This window comes from Grammomys surdaster, unplaced genomic scaffold, assembly GCF_004785775.1.
Source record: "Grammomys surdaster isolate TR1022 unplaced genomic scaffold, NIH_TR_1.0 317, whole genome shotgun sequence".
NCBI classification, from domain to species: Eukaryota; Metazoa; Chordata; class Mammalia; order Rodentia; family Muridae; genus Grammomys; species Grammomys surdaster.
Window position 1 is genome coordinate 506765 of NW_021604736.1, and position 27026 is coordinate 533790.

Genomic DNA, 27026 nt, shown 5'->3' on the forward strand with positions numbered 1-27026 from the left:
TAGGCTCTGTAAGAACAAGGACCCCTGGGGGTAGAGAGATGGCTCAGCGGTTAAGAGCACTGACTGCTCTTCCAGAGGTCCTGAGTTCAATTCCCAGCAACCACATGGTGGCTCACAACCATCCATAATGAGATCTGAAGCCCTCTTCTGGTGTGTCTGAAGACAGCTACAGTGTACTCATATAAATAGAATAAATATTTAAAAAAAAAAAAAGAGCAAGGACCCTGTTTGATTTGGCAGCACCAATTAGGTGCTCAATACATACTCATTGAATGAATGCTGTTGAAAAAAATGAGCCTTTTGGTTCCAAAGTTTATTAGTAGTGACCCACTCCTTTCGACTCCCCTTTCCCCCAGCTCCCAACCCCAATCAGCCACCCAGCTCTAGGGCCTCAAGTTCCAGCACATAGGAAGTGGAATAACATAGATCTGGATAGCATGCACGTCGCCAGCTTCCAAACCTTCACGTTCCTCTAATGCAGTAAAAACCATTCTTATGCTGCAAAGCTCTCACTGAACCCCTGTATCAAATATATAAACCAGGAGCTGCCCTTATTGAGGGAAAATATCAGGGCTCCTAGTTCAGAAACAGTTCGGTGTTCATCTCTCTCCTTATTTTAGTGACTTCATAGTACAGACAAATGGCCTGGGCCCAGAGAGGGGCTCCAGGGCTCTCAGTCCAGTGTTCCTTCCACAGTACCATACTAGATTCCAGAGTCATCAATCCAGGGCAGAAGATGCTCCCCGCAGTTGTCTGTCATGGTGATAGCCTGGCTTCTCCTCTGGTTACCTACCTCCTTGACTGCTGGCCCTGGGGTCATGTGAGGGGCTGGCTGGAGGATGGACTGGAAGTGCAGGGGGTCTGGGTGGGTAAGCTGGGTGTCTGTGTTGGAAGGCTGGTGGGGCTGAGGGATTGGGGACTGGTGGGCTGGGAAGGACTTTCTGGACAAGTGGCAGGCTCTCCTTTCCTCAGGATGAGGTTGTTGAGCTCCTGGAGCAGCTGCTCCTCCAGGGACCCTCGTGCCTGAGGGCTGCTTTTTGAAGGGGGTCCTGGAGGAGGGTCAGGTATCCTGTCCTCCTGGGCCAACATGCTTGCTTTGGAGAGGGAGGTTTGATCAAAGGACCTCTGGCTGGTCAGGGGTGTGTCTGACTTGGCCGACCACTCCCATGTGGAAGAGAAGGCAGCGTCCTTGGTAAGCTCGGGGAAGGCCCCGACCTCCTCATATACTGGCTCTTCATACACAGGCTCCTCCAGCTCATCTTGCTCCTCCACAGACCCCTGGGGTGACTTCATTGGCTGGTTGGGAATGAAACAGCAGAGGGTGGGCACAGTGTCAGAGTTACTGTGTTATTAATCCTTGGTCATGTTCTTCCTTGTGTCAGACACTACAAAATACTTGACATATATGATATCACAACCACCTGTACACGTGGGTCATGCTGCAGAGGGGCTAAGCCGCCCTGGAGCAGAGTAAGGAAATGGTAGTTGGTGAGGCTTGAACTCAGATCTGTCTGGCTCCTAAATGCATTCGCTTAACCACTTTTCTTCTATTTCTCCAGTTTTTAATGACTTTCTCCTTTCCTCATCATATCCCTCCTCACTGTCCTCCTCTGCCACATATCCATGCATTGATGGCCTGCATCAGGACATGGAGCACACCAGGGTGTGGGCATCACAGAACACACACAGGGCTGGCAGACACACAGCCAGCACAAGCACAATACTCACAAAGAACATGGATAGGGTCCTCCGGTTGTGTAGTCGCCGCTGGACCCGGGTAGAGTGGGGATGAGGGGAGGGAGAGACAGAGACAAAGTGAGACCTAGCAACAGGAGGTGCTGGTGGGAAGTGAGGGTACACAGACTGTGGACAAAAGGGTCGTGGTGAGGGGGTGGGGCATCTGGCATACAGGCACACTGTTTCCTTCTGCAATAGGACAAGGATAAGGACAGGGATCAGATGCTTAAGACATGCTTGGGGAGGATCTCACCAGGGTCTGATTGGCAGAGAGTAGGGTGGCTCCACTGTCATCCCCTCGGATAGGCAGCAAGGGCATGGTGCCAAACTTCTGACGAGCAAGGTCAGAGGAGGAACGACGACGTAAAACCACTGACTGCTGGTCATCATGCTGGGGAGACAGTGAGCTGTTGGCACTGGTGGGCCTAGGTGGCTCTGGGGGATGTGGCTGGACCCCAGAGGCACCGGAAGCCCAGCCTTCAGCCTCTTCCTTCTCCTCACCTGGGCTTTAAGGATGCTTGTGGTCCAGTCCCACATCTCCTCCTCATCCGTACAGGACAGACAGCTGTGGGTGAACAGAGTGATTCAGGAAACTGAAGGAGTTGTAGCAGCGAGCATGGAGGAATGGAAGAATGGAGGAGACGGCAGAGGAAGAGGACAGGGCAGAGCTAGGGAGAGATCTCGGTATGAAGTGCTTGCCATACAAGCATAAGGATCGGAGTTGGATCCTCAACACTTGTGTCAGAAAAGGGGACACTAGAGAGATGGTGCAGTGGTTAAGAGCACTGGTTTCTCTTCTAGAGGACCTGGGTTCAACTCCCATCACCCACATGGTGGCTCATACCATCTATAATCCCAGTTTCAGGCAATCTGAGGCCTCTGTGGGCACCAGGCCTACACATAGTACACAGACACAAATTCAGGCAAAACAACCTATACACATGATTTTTTTTTTTAATTAAAAAGGAAAAGCTGATGCTGGCATGGTGGCTAATGCCTGTTGTCCCAGTGCTGAGGAGGTGGAGACAGACAGCTCTCTCAGACTTAACGGCCACCCAACCTAATCTAATTGGCAAACCCCAGGACCTAGAGAGTGACACCTAAAGTTGACCTCTGAACTCCACATGCATGAGCACATGCACACAAGATCAGATGGTCAGACAGATGGACAGACAAGGAGCAGGGTAGAGGCAGAGAAGAAGTTAACTAAGAGATACTCACAGATGCATCTTTTCCAGTATCAAAGTGAAACCCCACCTGAAAGGCAAAGGGGACCAGTAATTAGAGTAACTAAAAGCCAGAGAGGTGACAGCAAGAAAGCCATAGATCAGGACCAGGGAGGAAAACTCACAGTGTCGGAGGTTTCAACTTCTTGCGGATTCCCAGGTAGACCTTGGCCCCTTCCAGAGACCACTCCCGTTCTGGCTTAGAGCTCTGAGAACATGAACAGAGACAGTAAGACTGAGATATACAAGAACACCATGGTTAGGAAAATCGAGAGGGCGTGGGTGTACTGGGCACATGATCATAGAATAAGTCACCGTCAGGGGAACAATGAGATTGGTGAGGGTATGGGCTGTGGGGTCAGAGGCTGTGGGGTCAGGGGCTGTGGGGTCAGGGGCTATGGGGTCAGGGGCTGTGGGGTCAGGGGTTGGTACAGTTATGACTCCTGATGGCTGACTAGCCACCCAGCATCCCACCTCCCCTAGCCCCAGGGCATCACCTTCTTCTCCTTGAGTAGCAGCAGGCATCGGCCACGCACCAAAAAGAACCTCTCCTGGAAACGGCTTCCCAGTAAGCGAGGTGGCTCCTCACGACACCGAAGCAGCCCCACCCGTGGGCTCTCACGCCGGACTCCTGGATACAGAAGAGCAATGCTGGGTGGGAACTCTCAGGAGAGGGGCCTAGGGAATGCTGGGCTGAGGGAGGAGGCTCACCTGTGAAGAGGCAGCCAGCGTGTGCCATAGAGACTTTTCTCAGGAGCAGAGAGGCTGAGCAGGGCTCTGGAAGCTGGCACCATTGCAAGGCCTGCTCTAGAACCTTTTCTTTGGGATGCAATGGCCTCTCTGAAGGGAAATGTTGAGGCAGGCAATAATCACAAAAACTAGCCAAAGCCTGGAGGCCCCATCTCACCTCCCACTAGTTCATTCATTCATTCATTCATTCATTCATTCATTCATATACCGATCTAAACACAGCCCCTGATGCTATGCCAGGTACCATGCTGTCCCTGGGATACATCGGTGAGAATGATACAAAAGCCTGCTACAGCCTAATGAAGGAGCCAACAGTAGACAGACAGTTAAGCAAAGCAGTAAAACAGACCAGTAATGATTTAAACTGAAGATATATATTTTAAGTGTGTATGTGTGCATGGTGTGTGTGTGTGTGTGTGTGTGTGTATGTGTGTGTGTGTGTGTGTGTGTTTTCCTGGGAGCTAGAGTTATAAGCAGTTTGTGTGTGTGCATGTGTGTGTGTGAAGAGAGAGAGAGCATGTGTGTGCACATGCACACACGTGTGTGTGTGTAGAGAGCATGTGTGTGCACGTGCATGCATGTGTATGTGTGTGTATGTGGTGTTTTCCTAGAAGCTAGAGTTACAGGCAGTGTGTAAGCCACCCTGTATGTGGACTTAGAACCGATTTCTGACAGTTCAGTAGGCACTCTCAACCACTGGGCCACTTCTCTAGCCCCCAAGAATCACTTTGAAATAAATAATAGTTAAGAGACACATGGAGAAACAAGGGCACAAAGAACAAAGCAGGTGAGCAAGTGAGGAAGTTAGTCAGACAAGGCCTGTTAGAAGCTGCATTGTAGAAGAGACTCATCGATCTATTTGAAAGGTCAGGCAGAGCAAACTACCTGAGATCTTTTTTGTTGATTTTTTAAATTTGGTTTTGAGATGTTTCTTTGTTTTGAGACATTGTCTCACTGTAGCTCTGGTTGGCCTGGAACTCTATATAGAGCACACTGTCCTCCAATTGCCTCTGCCTCCCCACTGCGGGGATTACAGGTGTGTACCACCATAGCTCCAGGTAGGATCTTATAGGATAAAAAATGTAAGAACAGATGCCAGGAGTCAAGAAGTTGTTCTTGGGGGATCTAAACAGGAAGTGTGGCCAGACTCGGGATGTATACAACCTAGTGGTGCATGCTTGCCTTTCATTCTCAAACACATATGTTCAGTCCTCAGCATGGTGGAGAGAGGGTACACTGTGCTCTGGTAAAGAGACAGGTCAGAGAACGGCTGATGTGAGAGGATGTCTGAGAGACAAGCAACACCCACACAGTCAAGGATTTGCAGGCCATGAGGAGGGCTTTGAGCTTTGTTCTAAATTTATTAGGGACCCATCAGAAGGTTTTAACCATAGCAACGGCGTGATCTGGTTTATGCTTGAAATGTTCATCTAGCTGCTCTTCAGAAACTAGATTGTAGAGAGGCAAGAACGGAACCCCATCCAACTGTCTCCTGTCTGGAACCATGCATTTCAGTGGTTCGTATTGGGAGGCAGAAAGACAAGGGTGGCCATGAGGAGGATGGGGAAATGACAGAGATGGAGAAGACTGATAGACATGAGGGCTGTCAATATGACTAATTAATAAGGGCTATCAACACGACTAATTAATTAGTGGGCTGAGTATGAAGATGAAGAGCGGTGGGCATAGGGTTTCTGGACTGAACAACTGAGTGAAACATGGTACTATTTGCTGAAAAAGAAAAACCAGAAAATAGTCTGAGCTTTATATTGGGGGAGGGGCCTAGGAAGAAAGGAAATGTCAGACTTATGTACTGAAATGCCTGTGAGGAGAGGAAGTGTCTAGTAGGCAACTGGATATGTAAGTCTAGAGTACAGAGGAGAGATCTGAACCAGAGATAAACATTTGGGCAGTCAGCCAGGCATGCTAGTGTATACCTGTCATCCCAGCACTTAGGGGGAAAGAAGCAGGGGGCTTTCCAGAAGTTCAAGGCCAGCCTGATCTACATAGTAAATTTCCATCCCACTGGAATGAACTTGGATGTCCATTACAGTTGCTAAGAGAGAAGTCACTGATGACCTTGGTCATGTGTCCACACACACAAATGTGTGATCATACTCACCAAGTTCTCCGTGTTCAAGGATTTCAAATGTCACCCACAAGTCTGTCCCTGATGCCGCCCCTCGCATCTCCAGCACCTGGTTAGTCAGCTCCTCAGCAGTCAGTGTTGGGGATACCTAGCATACAGACAAGAGGTCCCACACTCACTAGGGCCTTGCTCCTGCTCTCCTCCCTGCCCCCAGATCCCTTAACACTGACCTTTAAGGTGACACAATTGTCTGGGAGCTGCTGTTCTATGTAAACCTCCATGATGAGGTCTCCAGCCTGGGACAACTGAAGGCAGATCAAGGAGGACAGGAAAATTACAAAAATACCAAGATGGAGGAATGCCTCCTAGGAACCTCCCCCAACAAAGTGCTCCTTCCAGCCCCCACTACCAACATGGCTTAGGCCTTGAAAAGAATTCCAAGATGAAGAGAGCTGCATATTTAGCTGCATTTGGTGCCGCCCCAGACAGTGCAATACAGCAGCTTCAAGAAGAGGTTTGCAGTCAGGATTCTCTGGGTCCCTTCTCTACCACTTCTACTGTGACCTACTAGGAATAAATAATTCAAAAGCCTCAATTCTTTATTTGGAGAAAAAGTGAGACTACCAACTTTATGGAATCGTGTGGTGCTTAAATAAGGTTAGAGGTGCTGGAACATAGGATGTCCTCAGCAGTACTTGCTATTGTTTTTTTTATACAATATTCTTCCTGCCCCACCCAGAATCCCCCAAGGCCTCATACTGGCCTGGAACTTTGAGACAGGGTCACATATAAACCCAGTCTGGCCCAGTTTGTTATGTATCTGAGGACGACCTTACATTTTTTAAACATTATTTATTTTTATTTTTTGCGTGTCATCCTTGCGCAGGGGCCATGCTAATCTTCTCTGTATCGTTCCAATTTTAGTATATGTGCTGCCGAAGCGAGCACTTATTTTTATTTTTTACGTAGATTGATGTTTTTGCCTGCATGTGTATCTGGGACTGGAGTTATGAACAGTCATGCACTGCCATGTGAGTGCTGGGAATTGAACCCAGATCCTCCGGAAGAGCAGCTAGTGCTCTTAACCACTGAACCACCTTTCCAACCCTGACCTTAAACTTTTGATGAGACTCTGAGTCCGCAGGGGTGGGGCAGAGGGGTTGTATGGCAGGATCAGGGAAGCCTTACATCAAAGACAGAGATGTAGCCATCGATGAGTTCCTGCAGTACCCAAACCTCATGCTCTCCCCGCCCATCTGTCTGGAACACACTAGGTGCAAATAGTAGGGCCAGGTTCCGAGTGCACATCTGGTTTAGAGCCGCACACTTCTGCACCCTGCTTCTTCCTGCTTCTGCCTTCAAAGTGCTGAGATTACAGGCATGTGCCACCACCATGCCAGGTTTTTGTGTGGTTCTGGGAATCCCTCTAAGGGCTTCATGCATGCTAGGCAAGAACTAAGCCAAGCTCCGTTTCCATCCTTGGCCTGCAGAACTCTACATGGCTGAACTCTTGATCTACACACCTGGCTTTCCTGAGATCTCCTATACTTATGGGGTACTGGGTGTGTATCTCAGTGATGGAATGCTTGCCTAGGCTGTGTGAGGCCCCGAGTTTAATACTCGGTATCACTGAGAAAGGGATGAACTGAAGAATCCCCATAGTGGAATAAATAGAACAAACACACTACCCAACACACTTCCCTCCTGGGGATTCCCCTGTCCACCAAAGAGCCAAGGGTCAATGTGCAGGAAGACAAGCTGAAAGGAAGCTTCCTTTAGTGGACAGAAGATGCATTTCCTATGGTGATGTCCCTCCAGCCCCACTCAGCAGTCTAACATTAGGGCATGTTACCTGCACATCCTTCCAGGTGGTAATGAGACTGACCTCCAAGTCAATCTGAGCTGCCTGGTCTGAGTCAATCTGCAAAAGGACCAGAAGTATTTCAGGGGCTGCTAGGAAAGGAGAGAAGCAGGGCAGATATCAAGGTCAAAGGGGAACTGGATAAGAGGGCTGGAAGCCTGAAGAGCCAGGAATCAATAACGAGAGGATGTTGGGGTTAAGGTTGTTAGAGAAGGAAGCCCAGGACTCTGGGAGGAAGTTACCAATGCGGGTATAGACTAGGGCTTTGGTGATGAGACTCTGAGTCCGCGAGGGTGGGGCAGAGGGGTTGTATGGCAGGATCAGGGAAGCCTTACATCAAAGACAGAGATGTAGCCATCGATGAGTTCCTGCAGTACCCGAACCTCATGCTCTCCCCGCCCATCTGTCTGGAACACACTAGGTGCAAATAGTAGGGCCAGGTTCCGAGTACACATCTGGTTTAGAGCCGCACACTTCTGCACCCTGCAGAGAGAGACACCAGAGTCGTGAGTCCAGCTCATACTCACCACTTCACAAACTCATCCATCAATTTGGAAGACCTTTACTGCACCTCTACTGTATGCCAAGTGCTAGGCTAAGTATGGGGCATTTGTCAGTGGATTAGACAGTATTGGCCCTAAGAAGCTTTGAATATCTTGGACACAGTTAAGATATGGGTAATCATTACCCATAGGTAGTTTTTATATAAAGGATAGTCAATAAATATTTTAGAACCTCAGGCCATATACTCTCTTGTAACTTCAGAGCTCAGCTGCTGTACTGCAAAAGAAGCCATATGACACATATAAATGAATAAGTGTGACTTTACACCTTACAGGCTTTTATTTGGAAACCCAAGCAAGGAACTAGATTTGGTGATAATAGTCCTGTATTTGGCAATCCTCTGTAATATTCTATAAGCAATGCAACATAATCAGGGATGCACCCCACATCATAAACCCTTTCTCCTAATAGACTAAAGGTGAGCCTGCATCTTAATAATCTTTATTTTTTAGAACTAATTCCTTACTTGGCACAGACTAATAAAAATAACAGTTATGTTGATTTCTAATCATTTCTGAAGTTTATAACATGCCATGTGCTATACTAAGGATTTCACGTGGATTATTTCATTTTACTTTCCTACAACCTATCAGGTAGAAACTTCCTTACATCACCATCCTTTTAAAAGCAAGCAGATCAGGCTAAAGTCACATGGCTAGTTGAGAGAGATTAATTGCCAGATTAAAACCTAAGTCTACATAGTCCCCAAACCCATTCTCTGAACCTTTAGCTGCAATACCCTCACATAACAGCTCTAAGTGACATTAATTAATGAAGTTGTGCCATTGGCTTGAAGTGATGAAGGAAAGGAGGCTAAGAAGGACTGACTATACTGACCGATACAGATGCCCAATGAGGGTGGCCAGTGTTCGGCGGTTGACTCTAGGCAGGCAGCCAATCACCTCTTTGTACTTCTCCAGGCGCTGATTCTTCTGGGGAAGCTCTGGGCACAGAGGAGGAGAGTAGGAGAGGGCAGGGATATTCTGAGACACAAACCCAGGATGGATGGATCTCTTTCTGCCTTCTACCTCCCCGTGAAGGTCAGTTTTTGTCAACTTGACACAAAATTAGTCACCAGGGAAGAGAGAATCTCGGCTGAGGAATTGTCTCCATCTGATTGGTCAGTGGAAACGTCTGTTGGGGCATTTTCTTGATTGATGATTGATGTGGGAGGGGCCTAGTGCACTGTGGGTGGTGCCATCTATGAGCAGATATAAGAAGACTGAGCAGCAATGGGGAGCAAGCCAGTAAGCAGTTCTTCATGGTTCCTGCTTGAGTTTCTGCCCTGGCCTTTCTCAGTGATAGATTCCGATGCGGAAATGTTGAGCTAACTAAATCCTTTCCTCTCAAAGTTGCTTTTGGTCATGATGTTCATCATACAATAGGAAGCAAACTACAACATTCCCCAAGCCAAGTTTCTGGGTAATCACCAGGATGAGGAATGTTGGGAAAGGGTCTCCCCAGTTCCACAAGAGAACTTTGTGGATACTGACAGAGGAAGATGAGATTCTGGATGAGTCTTGGAAGTACCTGCAGCTTCTCTCCATCGAGGCAGCAACCTAGCAGAGGTCACTGGGTCATCAAGTTCTCGAAAGAAGCGTTTGAGTGTGTCAGTGACATCTTCTACAAAGTGTTCCCGTGGTCTAAGCTTCACTGACCGGGCATCCCGCCTAAACTCAGCCAAGAGTCGCAGGCTGCGGGCCCGAGCACCTCCTTTCCGATATACACCTTCCAGCCGGAGCCCTGAAAACAGTCAGCAGTCTCTGTTCAATATCAAGTGAAGACAGTACCTCACCCACCCAGCAGCCCCTTTAGGACCCTTCCCATATATGTGACTATTAACAGAATCCATGGATGCTTATGTTTCTTATATAAAGTGATATATTATATATAACCCTACATATATCAACTCTGGATTACTTATACCTAACACCATGTAAAGAATGAGAAAAGAGTATACATGGTCACTACAATATTTTTCATATTTTCTATCTTTAATTGGTTGAATATACAGATGTAAAAACTGTGGCTACAGAGGGCAATATGTACTTCTGGTGCCTCCACAGTAACTTGTGAACATATACAGAAAAACCTCAGTTCTTTCCCTTACACATGCTCCTAGCTAAGGGTTTGGGTTATAAGCAAATGCCTTTTGGGGGTGTTTGTTTGTTTGTCTGTCTGTTTGTTTTTGAGGAACTACGGATGGAAACCAGGGCTTCACACATACTAGGCAGATCTCAGCCTTGAGTTGAGAGTCAATGACTCAGTCATATACCTTACATATACTGCCTTTAGATGACAAAACATACCAAGCAAGGTTTTTGTTGTTTGTGGTGGTGTTTTTTGCTTTTTTTTCCCTTTTGGATTGGTTGGTAAAAAATCGTGTGCCCAGAAGTTCAGGGGACTCTAATCCTGTCTCTCCCTTGGGAGAGATACTGAGATTCTGTATTCAGCAATTAAGTGTTTGCAGTGGCTTTTTAGACCATAACTCCTGCAAATAACGAGAGCTGATGATGTTTGTTTTCTTAATACCCATCTTCCCAGTAGTATGTGAGCCTCTCAGGATCTTCCTTGTTCACTGCCACCTCCTGACAGCCACATGCTAGCACCTGAACCAATACCTATCAAGTGAGTGTGGTAACACAAAGACTTTGGAAGGAAAGCTGTGTTCATTCTAGGACCTTCTCTTAAAACCTCAGACTGAATTCCTCAAATAAACGCTAGGGAAGCTAAAAAAATGACAAAGCTGGGGGGGAGGGGGATGTCGTTAGGTACTGACTATCCACCGCCCATAACTGACAAAATACAACTCTTTGTATGGTTATAAAGGTATCTTTTTTTTTTCCCAATATTGAGGATTAAACCCAGGGCTTCTTACATGCCAGGTAAACACCCTACCCATAATTGATGTGTGTGTGTGGTGGGGTGCTGAGACAGGATTTCTCTGTGTAGCTTTTGGCTATCCCGGAACTATCTGTAGACCACGTTGCCCTGCCTTCCCAATGCTGGGATCAGAGGCATGTGCCACCACCACATGGCACAGGTGAGATAAGGTCTCACTAAGTTGCCTATGCTGGCCTTGAACTGAGAATCCTTCCACCTGGAATGACCAAGAAGTGGTGATCTCAAGCCCATATCCGCAGACCTTGTTGTTTTGTTTTGGTTTTTCAGTTGGTTTGGGTGCTGGGAATTGAACCCAGGACCTATAAGCTCCTTGGTTTTCCATGAGTTTTCTTTTTCAATATCTAGCCTTCTAAAAAGAATTCATGGGGAATGTAGATTCATTGGGCCCGGCTCCACAAGGAATTCAGCAGGCCGCTTGCAGTCGCTGACCCTTTAGTCCTAGACACCCTCTGCTCCATTCAATCATTCTATCCAGACCTTCAGGGATCTGCCCCTAGGCGTCTCCTCCCAGCCTACCACATGGTTGATTCCTCACATATCTCGTGTTCCTCTCACCCTCTATGCCAGTGTCACCTCTGAGCAGGGACAGCCTACCAGACCCTGTACTCTTTGTTTGACATAGCCCATTTCACTGTCACATTAGATTGGAAAATAAAGATCATTTGGTTCCATTTTATAGATGAGGGAACTAAGGCTCAGAGAGTCACATGGTCAGCTGATATCATATTTCAGGTAATTCACACACGTGCACACACACACACACACACACCATGGCTTCTCCAAACCCTCCACTAGCTCAGTGTCAACCTGTGCCCACTCACCATGCTGTGTGACAAAACTGATGCAAGCGTCCACAATGATAGGGATGTCTCCCCGGCTCATCTGCTGCTCCTGCAGGCCTGTACCACCCCCTCCAGCCGCACCTCCAATGGCTGTGTTCCACGCTGCAAAGTCTAGCTTGCCTTCTCCCTGCAAATACAGGGTCCTGAGACCCAAGAAGCCGGACTTAGAGCCAGCTCCAGAGATCAGACAGAAACTGAGAAGCACATGGAGGTGACTTCCCAGAGTTACCAGCAGGGGGCAGCAACACCAAGCCCAGTTAGTTCCTAAGCAAGGAAGCAACTTTGAGGAAGCAAACCCTGAAGCGCTGAGAGGAAGTTGGCTGGGTTCAAAGAGTCACAGGGATAGAACATTACCTTCCTGTCTCTACAAGGACCAAATGCTCCTTTTTGTCTGGAGTGTCAGCTGCAGAGACCACACCTGTAGAAGAATCCTTGAACTTTATCATCAACATCATCACAGTGAAGACTCTTAGGCAGTTAAGGTATAGAGGTGCCCTTTAGCAAATAGCCTTGTAGTGTTCCCTAGTGAACTATACTGTTACATCCATGCTACATAGGACTGCTCAGAAGTTAAATAATTTGCCTTACATTGTTTGCTATAAAATAGCAAAGCTGAGCTAAACCCCAGGTCTCTTTTTCCCAGAGTCCTAGAGCATTATTCTAGCATGTTTCTCTTTTAGAAGACAACAGTGAAGATACATAGTCGTCCCTCCTAGACCCCAACCAGCAAACAACTCTTTTAGAGTATGTACAAGTCGCCTCCCACCAGGTTTTGTGATAAATGTTTTTGTGTATTTGTTTATTTGAACCACACTCCAGCCCTGGGAGGAAGGTCTTACTATTATTGTCTATTTTAAGATAAGGAAACAAAGTCGTGGAAACATGGAATAACTCCCCCAGTGACACACAGCTAGGAACTGATGGAAACATTGTCTAAATCTAGGTAGTTTCACTTTATAACTTGTATCTGAACTATTACATTCTACTCTTTCCCATGAGAATCCCCAAATAAAAATGGTCCAGTCTCGCACTCGCCCATGGCCACCCTTTAGCCCTGTCCACACCCCTGCTCACTGATTTCCTGTAGACGCCTTAAATGCACCATGTCCTCGGGAGCAGGGGGACCAGGGCCAGGCGCTGGGCACAGGAAGAGATGATCACCACGAAGGAGGCCGAATCCTGACAGCCAGAGACCAGGAGCCAGGCCTGCGTGGGAGGGGGACCGCAGCCACAGGCGACCCATCCGCAGCAACCCAGGGCCCAGCAGCTGGTGACAGCTGAGCGGGGAGAACCACTGTAGAAACAAAGAGCAGAAGGGGGTGGGAAGGGAAGGTGGGGAAAATACAAGGGTAGGAGAAGCAAATGAGAATGAGGGACGAAGAAAGGAAAGCAGAAGAAAGGGGGAGGAAATGTGGTGGGTGAAGACCGTGGGGAAAGAACTGGGGAGAGACAGAGGAGAGACCCGGGGCAGGGGTGGGAGGACGAGGAAGAGGAACAAAAGGGACGAAGAAATCCATTCCATTTGCTCCAGCGTACAGGAGATCCCTGTGTGGCTGCCCTGCTCCCTATGCAAGGTGGGAGAGAAAGAGGGAGTGGCCAGCATGCGCTACTATCTTCACCATGGTTGGGCAATCCTCCCAGCAGGACACTATGGAGAGAGGGATGTTTTGGGGTCCCACTAAAAAAAATTCTGTTCCAGCTGCATGGGTTAAAAAAAAACTGGGGGTGCTATTATTTTTTTGGTTTTGTTTTTTTAAGATTTCCAATCTGTCACCAACACTTTCACTAAAAATAATTTTAAAATTAACTGCTAGAAAATTAAGACGAACAGACAAAGATGGGAACTGGAGGGATGGCTCAGTGTTCTAGAGCACTTGTTACTTTCACAGAGGACCAAGGTTCAATTCCCAGCACCCAAATGGTGGCCCACAACCATCCTGAACTCTAGTTCCAGGGGATCTGATGGCCTATTCTGACCTCTGTGGGCACTGTGCATGTACAGTGTATACATACATACATACATACATACATCATGCATGCCAAACATTCATACATTTAAAGTAAAATAAATAAATGCAAACACTATTTTAAAAGACATACAAGCCCTTAACTTGTATAATTAGATTCGACAAATTAACTCATTCTGCCAAATTGCTATGAGAGATTCAAAATGCTTCCTCTCAAGTTCTATGTCCATCCTATCATGGACTAGAACAAATAATCAGGAGACTACAGCATGGTGAGTGGAGTGTCACCTGCATCAGAGATGGCGCGGGGAAACCAGAAAGTGGCTCCGGCCTCTGGGCGTGAGAAGTCACTAGTGATATTCAGGGGAGCAGCTTAGGAGAGTCTAGGCAGGGGAAGGCAGCCTCAGGGTTAAGGAGGAGCAGTAGGCTGCACACCACTTCTGAGAAGTTGTCAGGAGGGAAGGAAGGCACACGGGGTGAAAAGTTGAAGGTGAAGAGAACTTAGGAAGAGCTGTTTTAGGGTGGGAGAGACTGTCGTCATTGGCAGCATCACCACCGCCATTATTTCAACGCCCACAGACAGAGGGCTTACTGTGTGTGGGCTTCAGATGTCACCTAATCCTCATCCCTAGGGGTGAGTCTTTACACCCACTCCACAGACGTGGAAGAGCTCCCGGGGCTAAGTTGTAGGACTCAGATCTCAGAATGTCTGGCTCTGAGCCTAAACTTTTTACTTCCAGGAAAGGAAGCTAAGACTCAGAAATTGACTCTTCAAGGTATGGAGAAAGTAAGGTATACGAAAGTGGCTATGGCTGGCCATGATGACACTTGCCTGATATCCCGGTGCTTGGGAGGCAGAAGCAAGGATTGCTTAAAGTCTGAGGCCAGGCTGGTCTACATAGCAAGTTCCATATTAGCTAGGGCTACATAGCAACACCCTGCTTCATTAAAGACATTAAAAAGAGGGGAGCCTTTACCTGTTGGAGTTAAGAGCACTGGCTGCTTTTCCAGAGGACCCAGATTCAAGTCCCGGCATTCACACAGCAGCTCACAGTTGTCTGTAACTCTAGTTCCAGGGTCTCTGACACCGTCACACAGACAAATGTGCAAGCAAAAGACCAATGTACATAAAATAAAAAGAAATCCCCCCAAAGGTTGTTGTGAAAACTAATTGAGATATTGAGTGGGCCTTTCTTAAAACACAGGGCTTGACGCAGAATAAGTCGTCAGCCAACTCTGCCTGGTAGCGGACTAGAACATGTTGTGAGGAGACAGAGATAAACATCGTGAGCTGCTGGAAGGTACTGCCGGCTCACCTTGCCCACTGCACTGATCCAGGCCTCCAGACTGTCTGCTCCATCTGTGGCAAAATGCTGGATTCTTCCCCCAGTGAGGATAAGTTCAAAGGAAAAGGGGAACCTGCAGAGAAGACCAGGTTAGGAGGACAGCAGGGGACAATGAGGGGGCTGCTATGCTGGCACTAGCAAGATCAGGGGTGGAGAAGGGGAGTGTCACCTGTCAAGGTCACCTGGATCAGCAGGTGGGGGGCTTACACCCAGACATACAACATCCTGGGGCTGGAGAAGGCTGAGGGGTTCAGGGCTGCTCTCTGATGCAAACATTTCCAGTGCAGCTCCCAGCACACACCACAGGCGGGGAGGAGCTAGGAGAAGGAGAGATAGAGGAGTTGTCATCCTCTCCATTGTCACAGTCCTCATCCCCACATACTCACTTCATGTCAAGCCTTCTTCCTATGGTTGACACTACAGAATCTTCCCAGTAACTCTACCAAGTGCGTTTATATTGAGGGCTGCTCTGCAGATGGGAAGACTGAGGCTTGCTATCTGTGCAGCATGAGGAAGGAGCAGAGAGGACACTTGACCCAGACGGTCTGACGTCAGAGCAGAATTTCTTATCTATTATCTAGGGCTGTGACCTGACCTTGTTGTTCTATCACCCCCAGCTTCCCAACCCACTGCAGGGCACTTTCCTATGCCAGCTCTGTCCTCTTGTCTCTTGGCAGCACATTCAAACCTAACCTACTCTCTGCCCCATCCCCTCCCATCCCCTGGTTCCTGCTCACCATCCCGGCCCCTGCGAAGGAGTGGGGCTCCAGCCTTGTTGCTGATGGGACCACAGTATAGGAAACCTCTGTAAGTGGCAGGCACTACCACTTCGTTGTATACTCCAGGGGAGGAGTCTGCAAGGGGAAAAAGTGATCAAGTGAGGCCCCTGTATGGATGGCATGCCTCCTTTTGGAAAATGCATCCAATAGGACCAGACAGTGAGGTCTAACACCATGCACAGCACAGAGTGCAGCCCAATAGGGGTGAAACCCTGCCTGGACACCCTTTCTGGAAGAGGGACATAGAGAAGCTGCTAGCCCAGTGCTTGCCTACTTTTTTCCCCCATCAGCCACCCAAATAGCCAGGCAGCTCTAGTTGGGCACTTCAGAGCATGACCATCTGTTAAGTGTCTTGGCCTATCTGGCCTGACAAATGGAAGCCAACATCATTAAACCAACCATTCATTTGAGCAATAAGAATATCCCCAGGAAGATGAGATCAGTCCTACAGGTTGATGCTGTCAGAATGGTAGGGTACAAACTCTGGGGCACATCCTGAATATTACAGGCAGTGACCTCAGGCCCTCACCAGTCACCCTTTGACCTCAGGAAGTCTGAGGGGTTGGGAAACTGATAAGCCTGCCATTGCAATAGATACAGCATGGGGTAGGGGTGGCCCCCTTGAAAGAAATAAGTCACAGGTTGGAGCTGAGATCTCCTAGGGAGAGAGAGGAGTTACTTGGGAGGATGACCTGAAGGTAGAAGGCTAAGCAAGCTGCCATTGAGGGCTGAAGGGGACAAGGGTTCCTCTCCCTCAGAGGCTTCAACACAGAGGAGCTGGGTCATGTTCTTTAGCAGGTTGGGTCCCGCCATAGCTGCACACAGTGCCTGTAGGGAAGGAAGGGCCTCCGTCAGCCTCATGTACAACCCAAGAGCTCCACCAGGAACAGTCTTTTATTATCAAGTGCAGCCCTTATCACCCATATCTAGGCATTCCAACATGAACTGCACCCCTGCCCCCAACCCCTTTCCCACCCACCGTCCCATAAACACCAACCTGTCCATCCTACCTGTAAAAGCTGGCTGTGATCTGGATGCTGAGGGTGAGGCTTCCGGAAGAGACCCAGCTTATACTTTCGGGAGATGAACTCCCCCCGAGGGCCAGGGGCTGAATCTGGATGCAGCCCTTCACCTGGGGGTAGTGCCCCTGCCCAGAAGCAATTGGCACGATCATTTCCTAGGACGATGAACAGCTACAGGATGATAAGAGGCAAAGATGAGCGACCAGAACTCAAGGGTCTCCAAACAGCCTAGTCCCCAAGCTGGACCCAGAGTCGACTCTTGGATGCTCCCGGCCCTCCCCCCCCCCCCACCTTCCTCTTTCCCCAGATTCCTCACCTGCACAATCTCATTACTCCAGACACTCGTGTCTAGCTTCAGACTCTGCACCTTGGAGATCCCAGAGCCCAGGGCCCGGTGCTGACCTGTTAGAACATGAAAGCCATGTAGCAGAGAGCTCTGAGTCCTGCCCCAAGTCCCCCAGCTCCAGCACCTCTCATTCCCATTTGTGCTTGAAGCCCACCTCTCACCTGCACACTGCTTGCAGATGACTACCCCCAGGTTGACAGCAGCCCAATCCGGCCGGGAGGCCCTGCAGTCTGCACAATGCCGGTTTGCTGGGTTTGACCAGACCTTCTCAGCCACCTCGTAGTCAGACAGGGTCTCGGTTACTGCTTCTTGCAGAGCGGCCGCCCAGCTCTGTCGAGCCCCCCCAGACTCGGCTGTGAAGCTGAGGGGTGGACAGCCAGTCCATGGGCATGGACTTCCCTCCACACCCTATCCCAATGGCCATTCCTACCATAGCTAATAAATAAGTCACTCTGAGCCAATTTTTTAAAAAATTGTTATCAGGGTCTCATCTACCTTAGGTTGATCTTAAACTTGTTATATGGTTGAAGATTACGTTAAACTTCTGATCCTCTGGCTCCAAGTGCTGGGATTAGAAACATACACTACTATGCCTTATTTATCCAGTGCAGGGAATCAAACTCAGGGTTTTGTGCATGCAACTCTAGCTGCGCCCCCTTCCTTTCCTGACATCTTGACCTTGCTCACTGAATCTCACCACCTCCTCATTTATCCCCATTGATATCCATTTGAGGAGGCCTCCAGCCCATGGCACCTTTGTGATCTCCCTTGAAAAGACGTTACCCTGTCTTCCCACCAGGCTAAGTCCCACCTGAAGCAGCGATGGGGTGTGAGCAGATCGAAGCTTCGACTCTTGGTCTCCCGGACACTGCAGCCTTGCAGTTCTATGAAGCAGATCCCAATGCCCAGAGAGAAGGCCTAGCAGAGTCAGGGACACGCAACATGGTGAGATTCCAGAAGGGACTGGCCAGGCTCATCAGCCCCTGCCCAGCCCTCTTTACCTGCTCACTCTTGTATAATGCCAGCTCCCCAGGGATCAAGGCAGCAAACACCTTGGCCTTGTGTCCACGCAGCTCTAGCATGCCCGTGCGGAGGGGTCGTGGTGGGTGAGGGGGCCGGGGATGGCCCAGGAGGCGCTGCTCCTTCAGGCAGGATTGCAGTGTGGAGCACCACATGTCACGCTGAGCTGGTGTGGAGGACAGGTCAGCCAGGTGTATGCTAACCTAGCCTCCCCTCCTGCCCTAACCCAGTGGGCTCTGACCCTCACCCTCACTCTCTGAACGGAACACAAACACTCTCTGGCCGGTAATGACCTGGAATTTGTTGTCCTTGCTGCTTCGGGTCATCTCGATGGCAGTCAGAGGGATCACACCTTTGGGGAAGGGGTCCTGGAAAGAAAACCCAGTGACTCATGGGGCCAGGGACTGCACTACCTGCACTGAACTTTCATGAGGTGAGCATTCAACCCACACGGTTACAGCTGCCAAGCCAGCTACCTCAGATGCTGACATCTGGCAGCTGTGGCCATCCTTCTGTGATGGACTTCTGGTCCTCCTAGTCCTCAGCCTCTCTCAGTCCTCCCTATCTTTCTCTCTCTGGTAGCAGCTCCAGTCCCCTACCTTGTCACTGCCAAAGTACATCAGACTCCTTCCATTGAACTGCACAAAACGTCTCTGGAACACATAGTTTCTGAAGATGGAAGACACTGAAATCAGTTGAGTGTTTGGGAATGTATGCTGTGGATGATCAATCACAAGGCCTAGAACCTGTCTCCTATCTCTCATCCCTTTCCCCTTCCCTACCCTTCCCTGCCTCTCCCAGCAGCCCTACCCCTGAGGTGAGAGCTTGTCCAGCCAGCCGCTGAGCAGAGGCACGGGACGATCTGCTGTGGAGGAGAAGCTTGCATAGGGCGAAATGAGGTCATCACTGGTCTCTGCATCCTGGGTGGGTAGCGAAAGAATGGAGTCCCCAGGTAGCTCAAGGCTGGCATAACCAGCATCCTCCCGTGTCTCCGCATCCAGTCTGCTGAGCATTATGGGTGCAAGAGGAAGGAACACAAGTCAAACCAAGCACCCTCCACAATCTCTTGGTAAGTTTCCCACCCCTGCCCTTAGCACCTATTGCATGTCTAGCAAGCGCAAAGTTTGCTTTGTAAATAAATGGGGTAGAGAAGCTCCCTCCTGAGTGTACTTGGGGTTTTACTAGGAAAATGTCAGTCTCTCTCCTCTGGAAGTGGGAAAGACGGGCAAGTGCCTTCCTGCCATGGTTGCTCATAGCTCATCAACACACATTACTGTTGTTATTCTCCAAAATGTTCTTGGCTTTCTCTCCCTGAATCAGTTTTCATCAATTTGTACCCATGTCACTTGGTCAAATGTCACTTGGTCAATCTTATCCTCCCTCCCACAGTCCATTCTCTCAAAGCCACCAGTGCTCTTTGAAAAATGCAAATGAGGTCATTGCATTCCTCTACAGGAAACCACTAAGTGATGCTCTATTCAGTTAGGAGAAATCAGATTTCTATGCCCAGGCTGTGAGTTCCAGCCAGGTACCTGTAGTTTTAAAAGTTCCCAGGTTATGGTACATCTCAGGTTGAGAATCACTGCTCTCAGTGCGCTGAGAGTGTTTGTTTCTTATTGCACTGAGAAATTGAAGCAATCAGACAAGAACCCCACAGACTCACAGCGCCAGATCAATCCAGTTTCACACACATACTCTGCCTACCTCCTGTGACTGTAGTAAACACCTGTCTAAAGCCAGACTTTCCTCCTTGCACCAGATCTCACAACTCTCACCTACACAAAGACATCACTGCAGATTTTCTCACCTTCCCCTCTGTACACCTCTCCACCAAGTTGTTCTTACGCACTTCCAGACACATAGAGCATTCCACAGAACAACGGTTTGCTTCTGCTACCATTAAGTGTCTCTCAAAGCCTGATTCTGTTCCTTCTGATACACTCTACTCCTTTTCTTTCTTTCTTTCTTTCTTTCTTTCTTTCTTTCTTTCTTTCTTTCTTTCTTTCTTTTTTGAGACAGGGTTTCTTTGTGTAGCTTTCACTATCCTAGAACTAACTCTGCACACCAGGCTGGCCTCAAACCCACAGAGATCCACCTGTCTTTGCCTCCTGAGTGCTAGGATTAAAGGTGCCTGGCTTCTCTCTATCCCTTTTTGTTTGTTTGTTTGTTTGTTTGTTTTGTTTGGGGTTGGCTTTTTTGTTGGTTTGGTTTGGTTTGGTTTGGTTTGGTTTGGTATGATTGGTTTTTCCAGACACAGTTTCTCTGCGTAGTCCTGGCTGTCCTGGAGCTTTGCTCTGTAGACTGGCCTGGCCTCGACGTCACAGAGATCTGTTTGTCTCTGCCTCCAGAGTGAAGGGATTTAAAGTGTATGCCACCACCCCTGCCTTCTTTTTTTTTTTTAATGCACTGATTAGACTCTCATCTCTTTTACTCCTAGCCAGAGTCCCCTGCGACCTCCATAATTCCAGAGGTCAATTCTCAGTCCCAGCTTACTAAGCAGCAGCAGCCTGTTCAGCAACAGGACACATTGGACTTTCCCTCCTCCTATGCCCTTGGCTTCAATGACATCATCGTCCCCCAGCTCTCCTTCTCCTTCTCTGGCTATTTTGGTTCAGTCTATTTAATGATTCTTCCTCTTCCCCAAACCTCTTGATGTAGGAAGGCACAGAGGATCTGGACTGGGTTCTCGTCTCCCCTCCACTCCCTCTAAATGCTAACAGTTTCCGTACTGAAATCTCTGGCTCAGATAGCCCACGCAAACGACAGGCAGATGTAGTCAGCAGCCTTATTTATTATTGCCTCTTAGATGTACTAAACATCTCCAATTTCATATCTGAAGCAGAGTTCCTGGCCAACCTCCTCCCTCCTGTTTGATGCACAGCCTTCCTGGCTCAGATCACAACTCCACGAAATTTTAGGTGCTCAGAACCATGCTGTCCGGTAGAAAATCAACAAGGACTACATATGTAAGTTAGCAACATTCATTAAAAGGAATATTGAGGTTGGAGTGATGGTTCAGTCATCTCTATTTCTACCATTAACTGTCATTCCAAATCGTTGCTGTAGATTTGGTCTAGAGCACTGGCTGCTCTTGCAGAGGACCAAAGTTTGATCCCCAGCACCCACACGGTGGCTCACAGCCATCCATAGCTTCAGTTTCGGGGGATCCAGCATCCTCTTCTGCCCACTGTTAGCAACAGGCATGCAAACACTACACAAATGTTCAGGCAGCCAAGCACAGATGCAGCCAAAACATTCATTACACATAAAATAATTTTTGTATGTTTTAAAAAAATAATTGATTTTAGTAGTCCATATTTTATATAAGCCAATATATCCTAGACATAATATTTTAGTATGTAATCAATGTAAAAATCAGTAAAATAGAGGCTGGCTCAGTGGATAAAGTACTCACTACATGAACAGAACAACATGCGTTTAGAATTCCAGCACAGATGAAAAAGCCAGGCACCAGGCAGGATGGCTGCAGGCCAGCAATGGGAAGCAAAGGTGGGTTGATCCCCAGGGCTCAATTGCTGCCCCCCCCCCAAAAAAAAGGTGGAAAATAACAGAAAGACAACTGACATCATCCTCTGGCATCCACACATGCGTGCACAGGCAAGTGCTCCTGTGCGCAGACATATGGTCACACATACATACATCCCTCGTGCACAAAAAATAAACAAGATAATTCTTTCTGTGTATGTTGTATTTCTCTAGCATGAGTTTTTTTTTCCAGTGAGTTCTAGCAGCTGCTTTGTATTTCCAGCTCCTCTCAAGGCAGACCAGCGTGTTTCACGTGCTCAGTAATCACGTGTGGCTAATGGTTACCGTTTGGGACAGCAGAGGCTCACGCTGAAGCCCTCAAAGTTAAAGTTTGGCTGCTATTTTCCTCTCAGAACTCAGCATAACATGACACATTACCCTCAAAATGCAGCCGCTTCTCATCAACTCCACTCCCATCGCTGCACTCTGTGGCCCCTCCCCTAGACCGCTGCGACAGCCTCTCCACCTGCTCCGCCATGTTTTGCTCCCACGGCATTCTCAGCAAAGCAAAATTCTTTCACAATCTAAGAACTCTCCAGTAGCTTCCAGTGTCACTAAGAGTAACAGTGACCATCCCTTCAGGTCCTATCTGTGTGCCCCTTTCCTCTGCCATCAGCCACCCTCCCTTCCCACCGCACTTCATCGCCCCAGGCTGTATTCTCAGCCGCTCCTCTGTCTAGGATACACTGTTTCTAGTGCTCTCCAAAGCCAATTCTTCAATTCAGGTCCTTTCGTCTTTTTGCCCAAATGTTATCCGCAGTGCCCCTTCCTCCTGCTTCCTCCCCTCCCTCTCCCTCTCGTTCTCCTTCCCCTTTCCCTCTCTCTCTCCCTCTGTTGTATACCTATGTACGTGTTTCTCTGTGTGTGTGCTCTTGTGCAGCCCAGGGACTAATGTCAGATGTCTTCTTCGGTTGTTCTTCACCTTATTGTTTAAGCCAGGATCTCTCACCGAACCTGGAGTTCATCGATTCACCTGGAGTGACTGGCTATAGAGCTCCAGGAATCGGCCTGCTCACCCTTCTGGCACTGAAGTTATACATGCATGCTGCTGCCTGGCTTTTGTATGGTAGTCCTGGGGTCTGAACTCAAGTCCTCATGCTTTAGCCATTGAGCTGTCTCTCCAGCAGCCCTGTTTGGTTTGTGTGTATGTCTGTGTCTGTGTGTGTCTGTGTGCATGTGTGTGTGTTTAAAGATTCAATAATTTACTGAAAAGTTCCAGTCCTCTATAATTCCTTCACCCTCAGCTCTCTAAACCTGTTCAACTACACTGCATAAAAAGTAACTGTTGCTCGGCAGTGGCACACGCCTTTAGTCCCTGCCCTAGGGAGGCAGAGGCAGGTGACTCTCCTAATTCGAGGCCAGCCTGGTCTACAGAGTGAGTTCCAGGACAGCCAGGGCTACACAGTGAAACCCTGTCTTGAAAAATATCAACTTTGAGCATGTAACAGTGCTCTCTGTGTGCTGAATGGGAAGACAGACTCTTGAATTTTAGTTATATATCTATTTGCTTGTGTGCTTCTCTTGTGGTCTGTCCTGCTTATTGATTCACAACCTGCCTGGGAACAAAAATCATCAGGGGGAACAGTTGCATATGTCCTGTACCTTAAAACTCTGCTCGCCACTGAGGGAATGAATCCTCAGTGTGTATTTGATGAGTAACTAGAAACACGGCCACCATGGCTAACTCAACTGTTCCTTAAGCTTCCTTCATCTCCCCACCACTGTCCTTCCAAGCACTCACCTGTGTTCAGCCCTTTCCTGACAGACACCTCTGCCATCTCTCCTGTCAGGGGGTCCTGGAACCCCCACAGGCTGGACACCGTAGTACAGGCAACCAGGATCCATGATGTGCACTTTCAGGGTGAGGAGAGGGGTATTGAAAAGAAAGAGGGGGTTAAGTGGAAGTGTCTGAGATGCAAGTGGTCACAGTTCCTCTCCAGCAACCCATCTACCTGTGCCTGTTGTGGGCCTGAAGGCAGGCGTTGGGGCAGTTGCCTGGGAACTGTCTTGAGCCCTGAAAGGAGATTCTGTTGGTTATTAAGAAAGAAGAATATCCCTCATGCCCTCTTCCTCTCCTCAGGATCAGATCCTTAGGTAAAAAACAACTCACACATCCTGAGGTGCCTGGGCCCGACCTCTTAAGTCCAGGCCGAAGTAGATGGCATTGGGCATCATCTCCATGGTATTCAGGACTGAAGACTGTTCAGAGGAGGAAGGAAGGAGAGAAGAGGACCTCTGCATACACTCTGAGTTCCTGGACACTTCTGGATCCCAGAAGATTGGGCTCAGTCCAGGCCTCTGGGCAGCGGCAGTGTTGCTGAGCCCAAACACTGTCCTGGGCTTAGGCACAGGCTTGGGGGGTTGGGCATCAGGAGCTGGGCTGGGAGTTGGCTCCATGGTACTATCCAGCTGAGAATCCAGGAAACCCTCAGCAGAGCCTGCCTGCAACAGGCGCAAGATGCGTTTCCGGTGTCCAGTAGCACTGATACCCAAATGCCTCAGCTCCTCGTGGCCCAGGCGTTGGGCTGCACCAGCTGTAGCTAGGCCATGCCGTCGGAAAGTGTCTGCATACTGCTCCAGATGCACTGCAGCCAACCACACAGCGATGTCCAGGTCCTGAGGGGCAGCCATGGGCTCTCAGGCCATTGCTGGGGGGAGGTTCAGGGTGAAGGGAGGGCTCAGGCTGAGATTCCCCACTCCCTACCACAAAGTGTGGGGCTTGGACAGGGGTACCAGCCTCCAGATTTTTTTCAAAGAAGAATGCCCAAAGACTGTGATCTGAAGACAGAGCCATGCCAGAACATAAGAACAGACTCTCTCCTGACAGGAATTGAGGAAACGGAGGCCCATGCTCAAGCTCACAGCAAGCTACATTAGCATTGGTCCCCAACTGCCTGCCTCTGAGCTCTGCCTCTGTTTTCTGTGCACTCAGTTGAGTGAGCATTGAACAAGATGTTGGAACGCTACAGGGCAGGGCAGGGTGAGGAGGTGGAGAAGCAGGGGCCACTGAAGTAACCAGATCCAGCTAGAGTAAGACAGGAGAGGGGCAAGCCAGAGAGGGAGGAGCAGTAGGCTCCACTCACACTGGTTTCCAGAGCAGAGGTTCAGGGTGGACATCCTAACCCTGGTCATTCCCAGTCCCTCCTCCCCTTCCACCTATTGTCTATCCTCAGACTTCCTTCCTGTCCCTCTAGCCTGGCCACCCCCACATCCTGCCTGCTGTGGTTAGGCTGCCCAGAGGGCCCCAACTAAGTCCCAATGTGTGGGGTCCTGGTCTGGGAAGAGGCCACCTAGGAAAGAGGGCTGAGTGGAGAATCTGGCCATACAAATGAGTCCCGAAGGAGAGAGGCCGTCCACGGTGTTCTTTGTTCCCTGCCCACAAATATGCATGTACACACACGTGTGCACACATGTGCACACAACACACATACACCCAGAATCGGCTGTGTGAAGACACACACGTAAACACACACTCAGCTATGTGAAGATGCACATACCTACACACAAAGACACACAAACTCTCTGCATCATGAACACACACACAGAGACACACACACTTCATTCAAATCTTCCTTTTCTGAGCCTGCCTTTTCTCCCTACTCTTGTGATTAGGTCTTCCTAGCCCTGCCCCATTGGGCCTGCCTACCTCTCTCTAATCCTGCCCCATACCCTGGGTCCATCTCAGATTCAACTCTCCAGAGTTTTCAACTCGGTCCTGTCTTTGTCCCTACCTCCACCTGCAGCTATCTAAATTCACCTTTCCTCACCCCCACCCCCACCCCCACCCCGTATTTGCTCTGTATTATGAAATTTGCCAGGCCCCACACTTCTGACCAAGTCTTAAGTTCTAACTGTGGCTGACCCTCGCCTCCCCTCTGCGGTTGGGCTCTGTTCCCAACTGTTCCCATCCCTGTTGCTCTCCTACTGATTGTGTCCCATGCCCAAGCCCAAGCCCGGCTGGGATGTTAAGCCTCTGGGCCCTGAGTCAGATTCCATTCTCTTGGTGACTCAGTCTGGGCTCAAGCACGGTCTAGGAACTTGCGGGATGGAGGTGCCAGGTGCCGGGGTCCGACCAAGCAGGACATTGGGTTTGGGGGAGGGCAAAAAGGGAGGGGGCAGAGGCCCGGCAATAAAGAGGGGCGGGTTCGCCGCAAGGAGGAAGGAGAGGAGGGGTAGGGAGACGACACTGAGGGGCCCTGGGAGCCCACGGAGGTCCCGGAGGAGGTGATGAGATGGAGTCTGAGAAGCTGGGCCCGAGGGCTCGGGGTCCTCACCTCGCTGTGGCCTCCGTCAGCTTCAGGGTGCCGGCTGTGCTGTCCAAGACTGGGGGGTCCGGCTGTTCCAGCACCGCCTCCCCGCAACCCTCCCCCGACAGCCCGGCCCCGCCCCGACGGCTTGATGGCTCGCTGCTGCTTGTGCAAGCGCCCGCCTTCAGGTGGTTTGGGCCCCTTACCCAACCGCCTTTGCTTATCAGGGGCCTGTACTCTGCTTTCTCCCAGAACAAAAGATTGGAACTCAGAAACGTCTGGGGAAGGGACGAAGATGGAGGGTCAGGTCAGAGATAGGGGTAGAGAGTAGAAACGGAGGAAGAAAGAGCGTGGCAGAGGACCTTTGCACCCAGTCCTGCCAAGGGGGGGGGAAGGTGTGGGGCCTGAAGCCTTCCGAGCCCCTCTCCCGCACCCGCTGGACTTAAGTACCCAGTTAAATGGGAGATGAGAACAGAATGGGCAAAACCCTCGGAGATGAAGATTCCTCTCTGTGCTGAGGCCCCTCCCCTCTGTGCTGAAGCCCCGCAGAGAAGGCTCACCGGCTTCTGTCGTCCCAAGCTCCCGGCCTAGGTTTCTTTTCTTGAGTCTTCCAAATCGAGTCTGCCTTTCTGGGGCAAGCACGGTAACCAAACATGCTTGGACCCTTTCATGCTTGGGAGAAACCTCTGTTTTCGCCTTTCCCACCTGACACGGGCCGGAGCAGGATGGATAAGGGGAAGGTGCTTCTCTCCCCTCCCTGTGGCATTTGCAAGAGCTCCA

General features: G+C 49.4%; 1 protein-coding gene and 1 non-coding gene across 5 annotated transcripts; both read right to left on the minus strand.

Annotated features, from left to right (window-relative positions):
• Nucleotides 1-295: 295 nt before the first annotated feature.
• Arap3 (ArfGAP with RhoGAP domain, ankyrin repeat and PH domain 3) lies at nt 296-27026 on the minus strand. 4 transcript variants are annotated; one of them, XM_028777911.1, is made up of 33 exons: nt 26807-27026; nt 24110-24647; nt 23952-24013; nt 23741-23852; nt 19264-19455; nt 19053-19122; nt 18701-18821; nt 18435-18619; nt 18245-18351; nt 17595-17794; nt 17404-17489; nt 17076-17258; nt 16758-16893; nt 16024-16140; nt 15456-15603; nt 15257-15359; nt 13048-13267; nt 12328-12391; nt 11953-12116; nt 9758-9970; nt 9065-9170; nt 7999-8146; nt 7655-7723; nt 6033-6107; nt 5836-5950; nt 3675-3803; nt 3461-3594; nt 3089-3171; nt 2959-2994; nt 2239-2302; nt 1991-2128; nt 1729-1767; nt 296-1296 (listed from the first exon to the last, which is right to left on the minus strand). In XM_028777911.1, the coding sequence occupies exons 2-33, from the start codon at nt 24628-24630 to the stop codon at nt 817-819; spliced, it is 4620 nt and encodes a 1539-aa protein (XP_028633744.1). In that variant the 5' UTR covers nt 24631-24647; nt 26807-27026; the 3' UTR covers nt 296-816. The 4 variants fall into 4 exon arrangements, with proteins under 4 accessions (XP_028633744.1, XP_028633745.1, XP_028633747.1 ...); XM_028777912.1 differs by lacking the exon at nt 26807-27026 and adding an exon at nt 26274-26327; XM_028777914.1 differs by lacking the exon at nt 1729-1767.
• Nucleotides 6644-6750, minus strand: LOC114629851. The gene has a single exon (XR_003712729.1). It is a non-coding gene; the product is annotated as a U6 spliceosomal RNA (small nuclear RNA).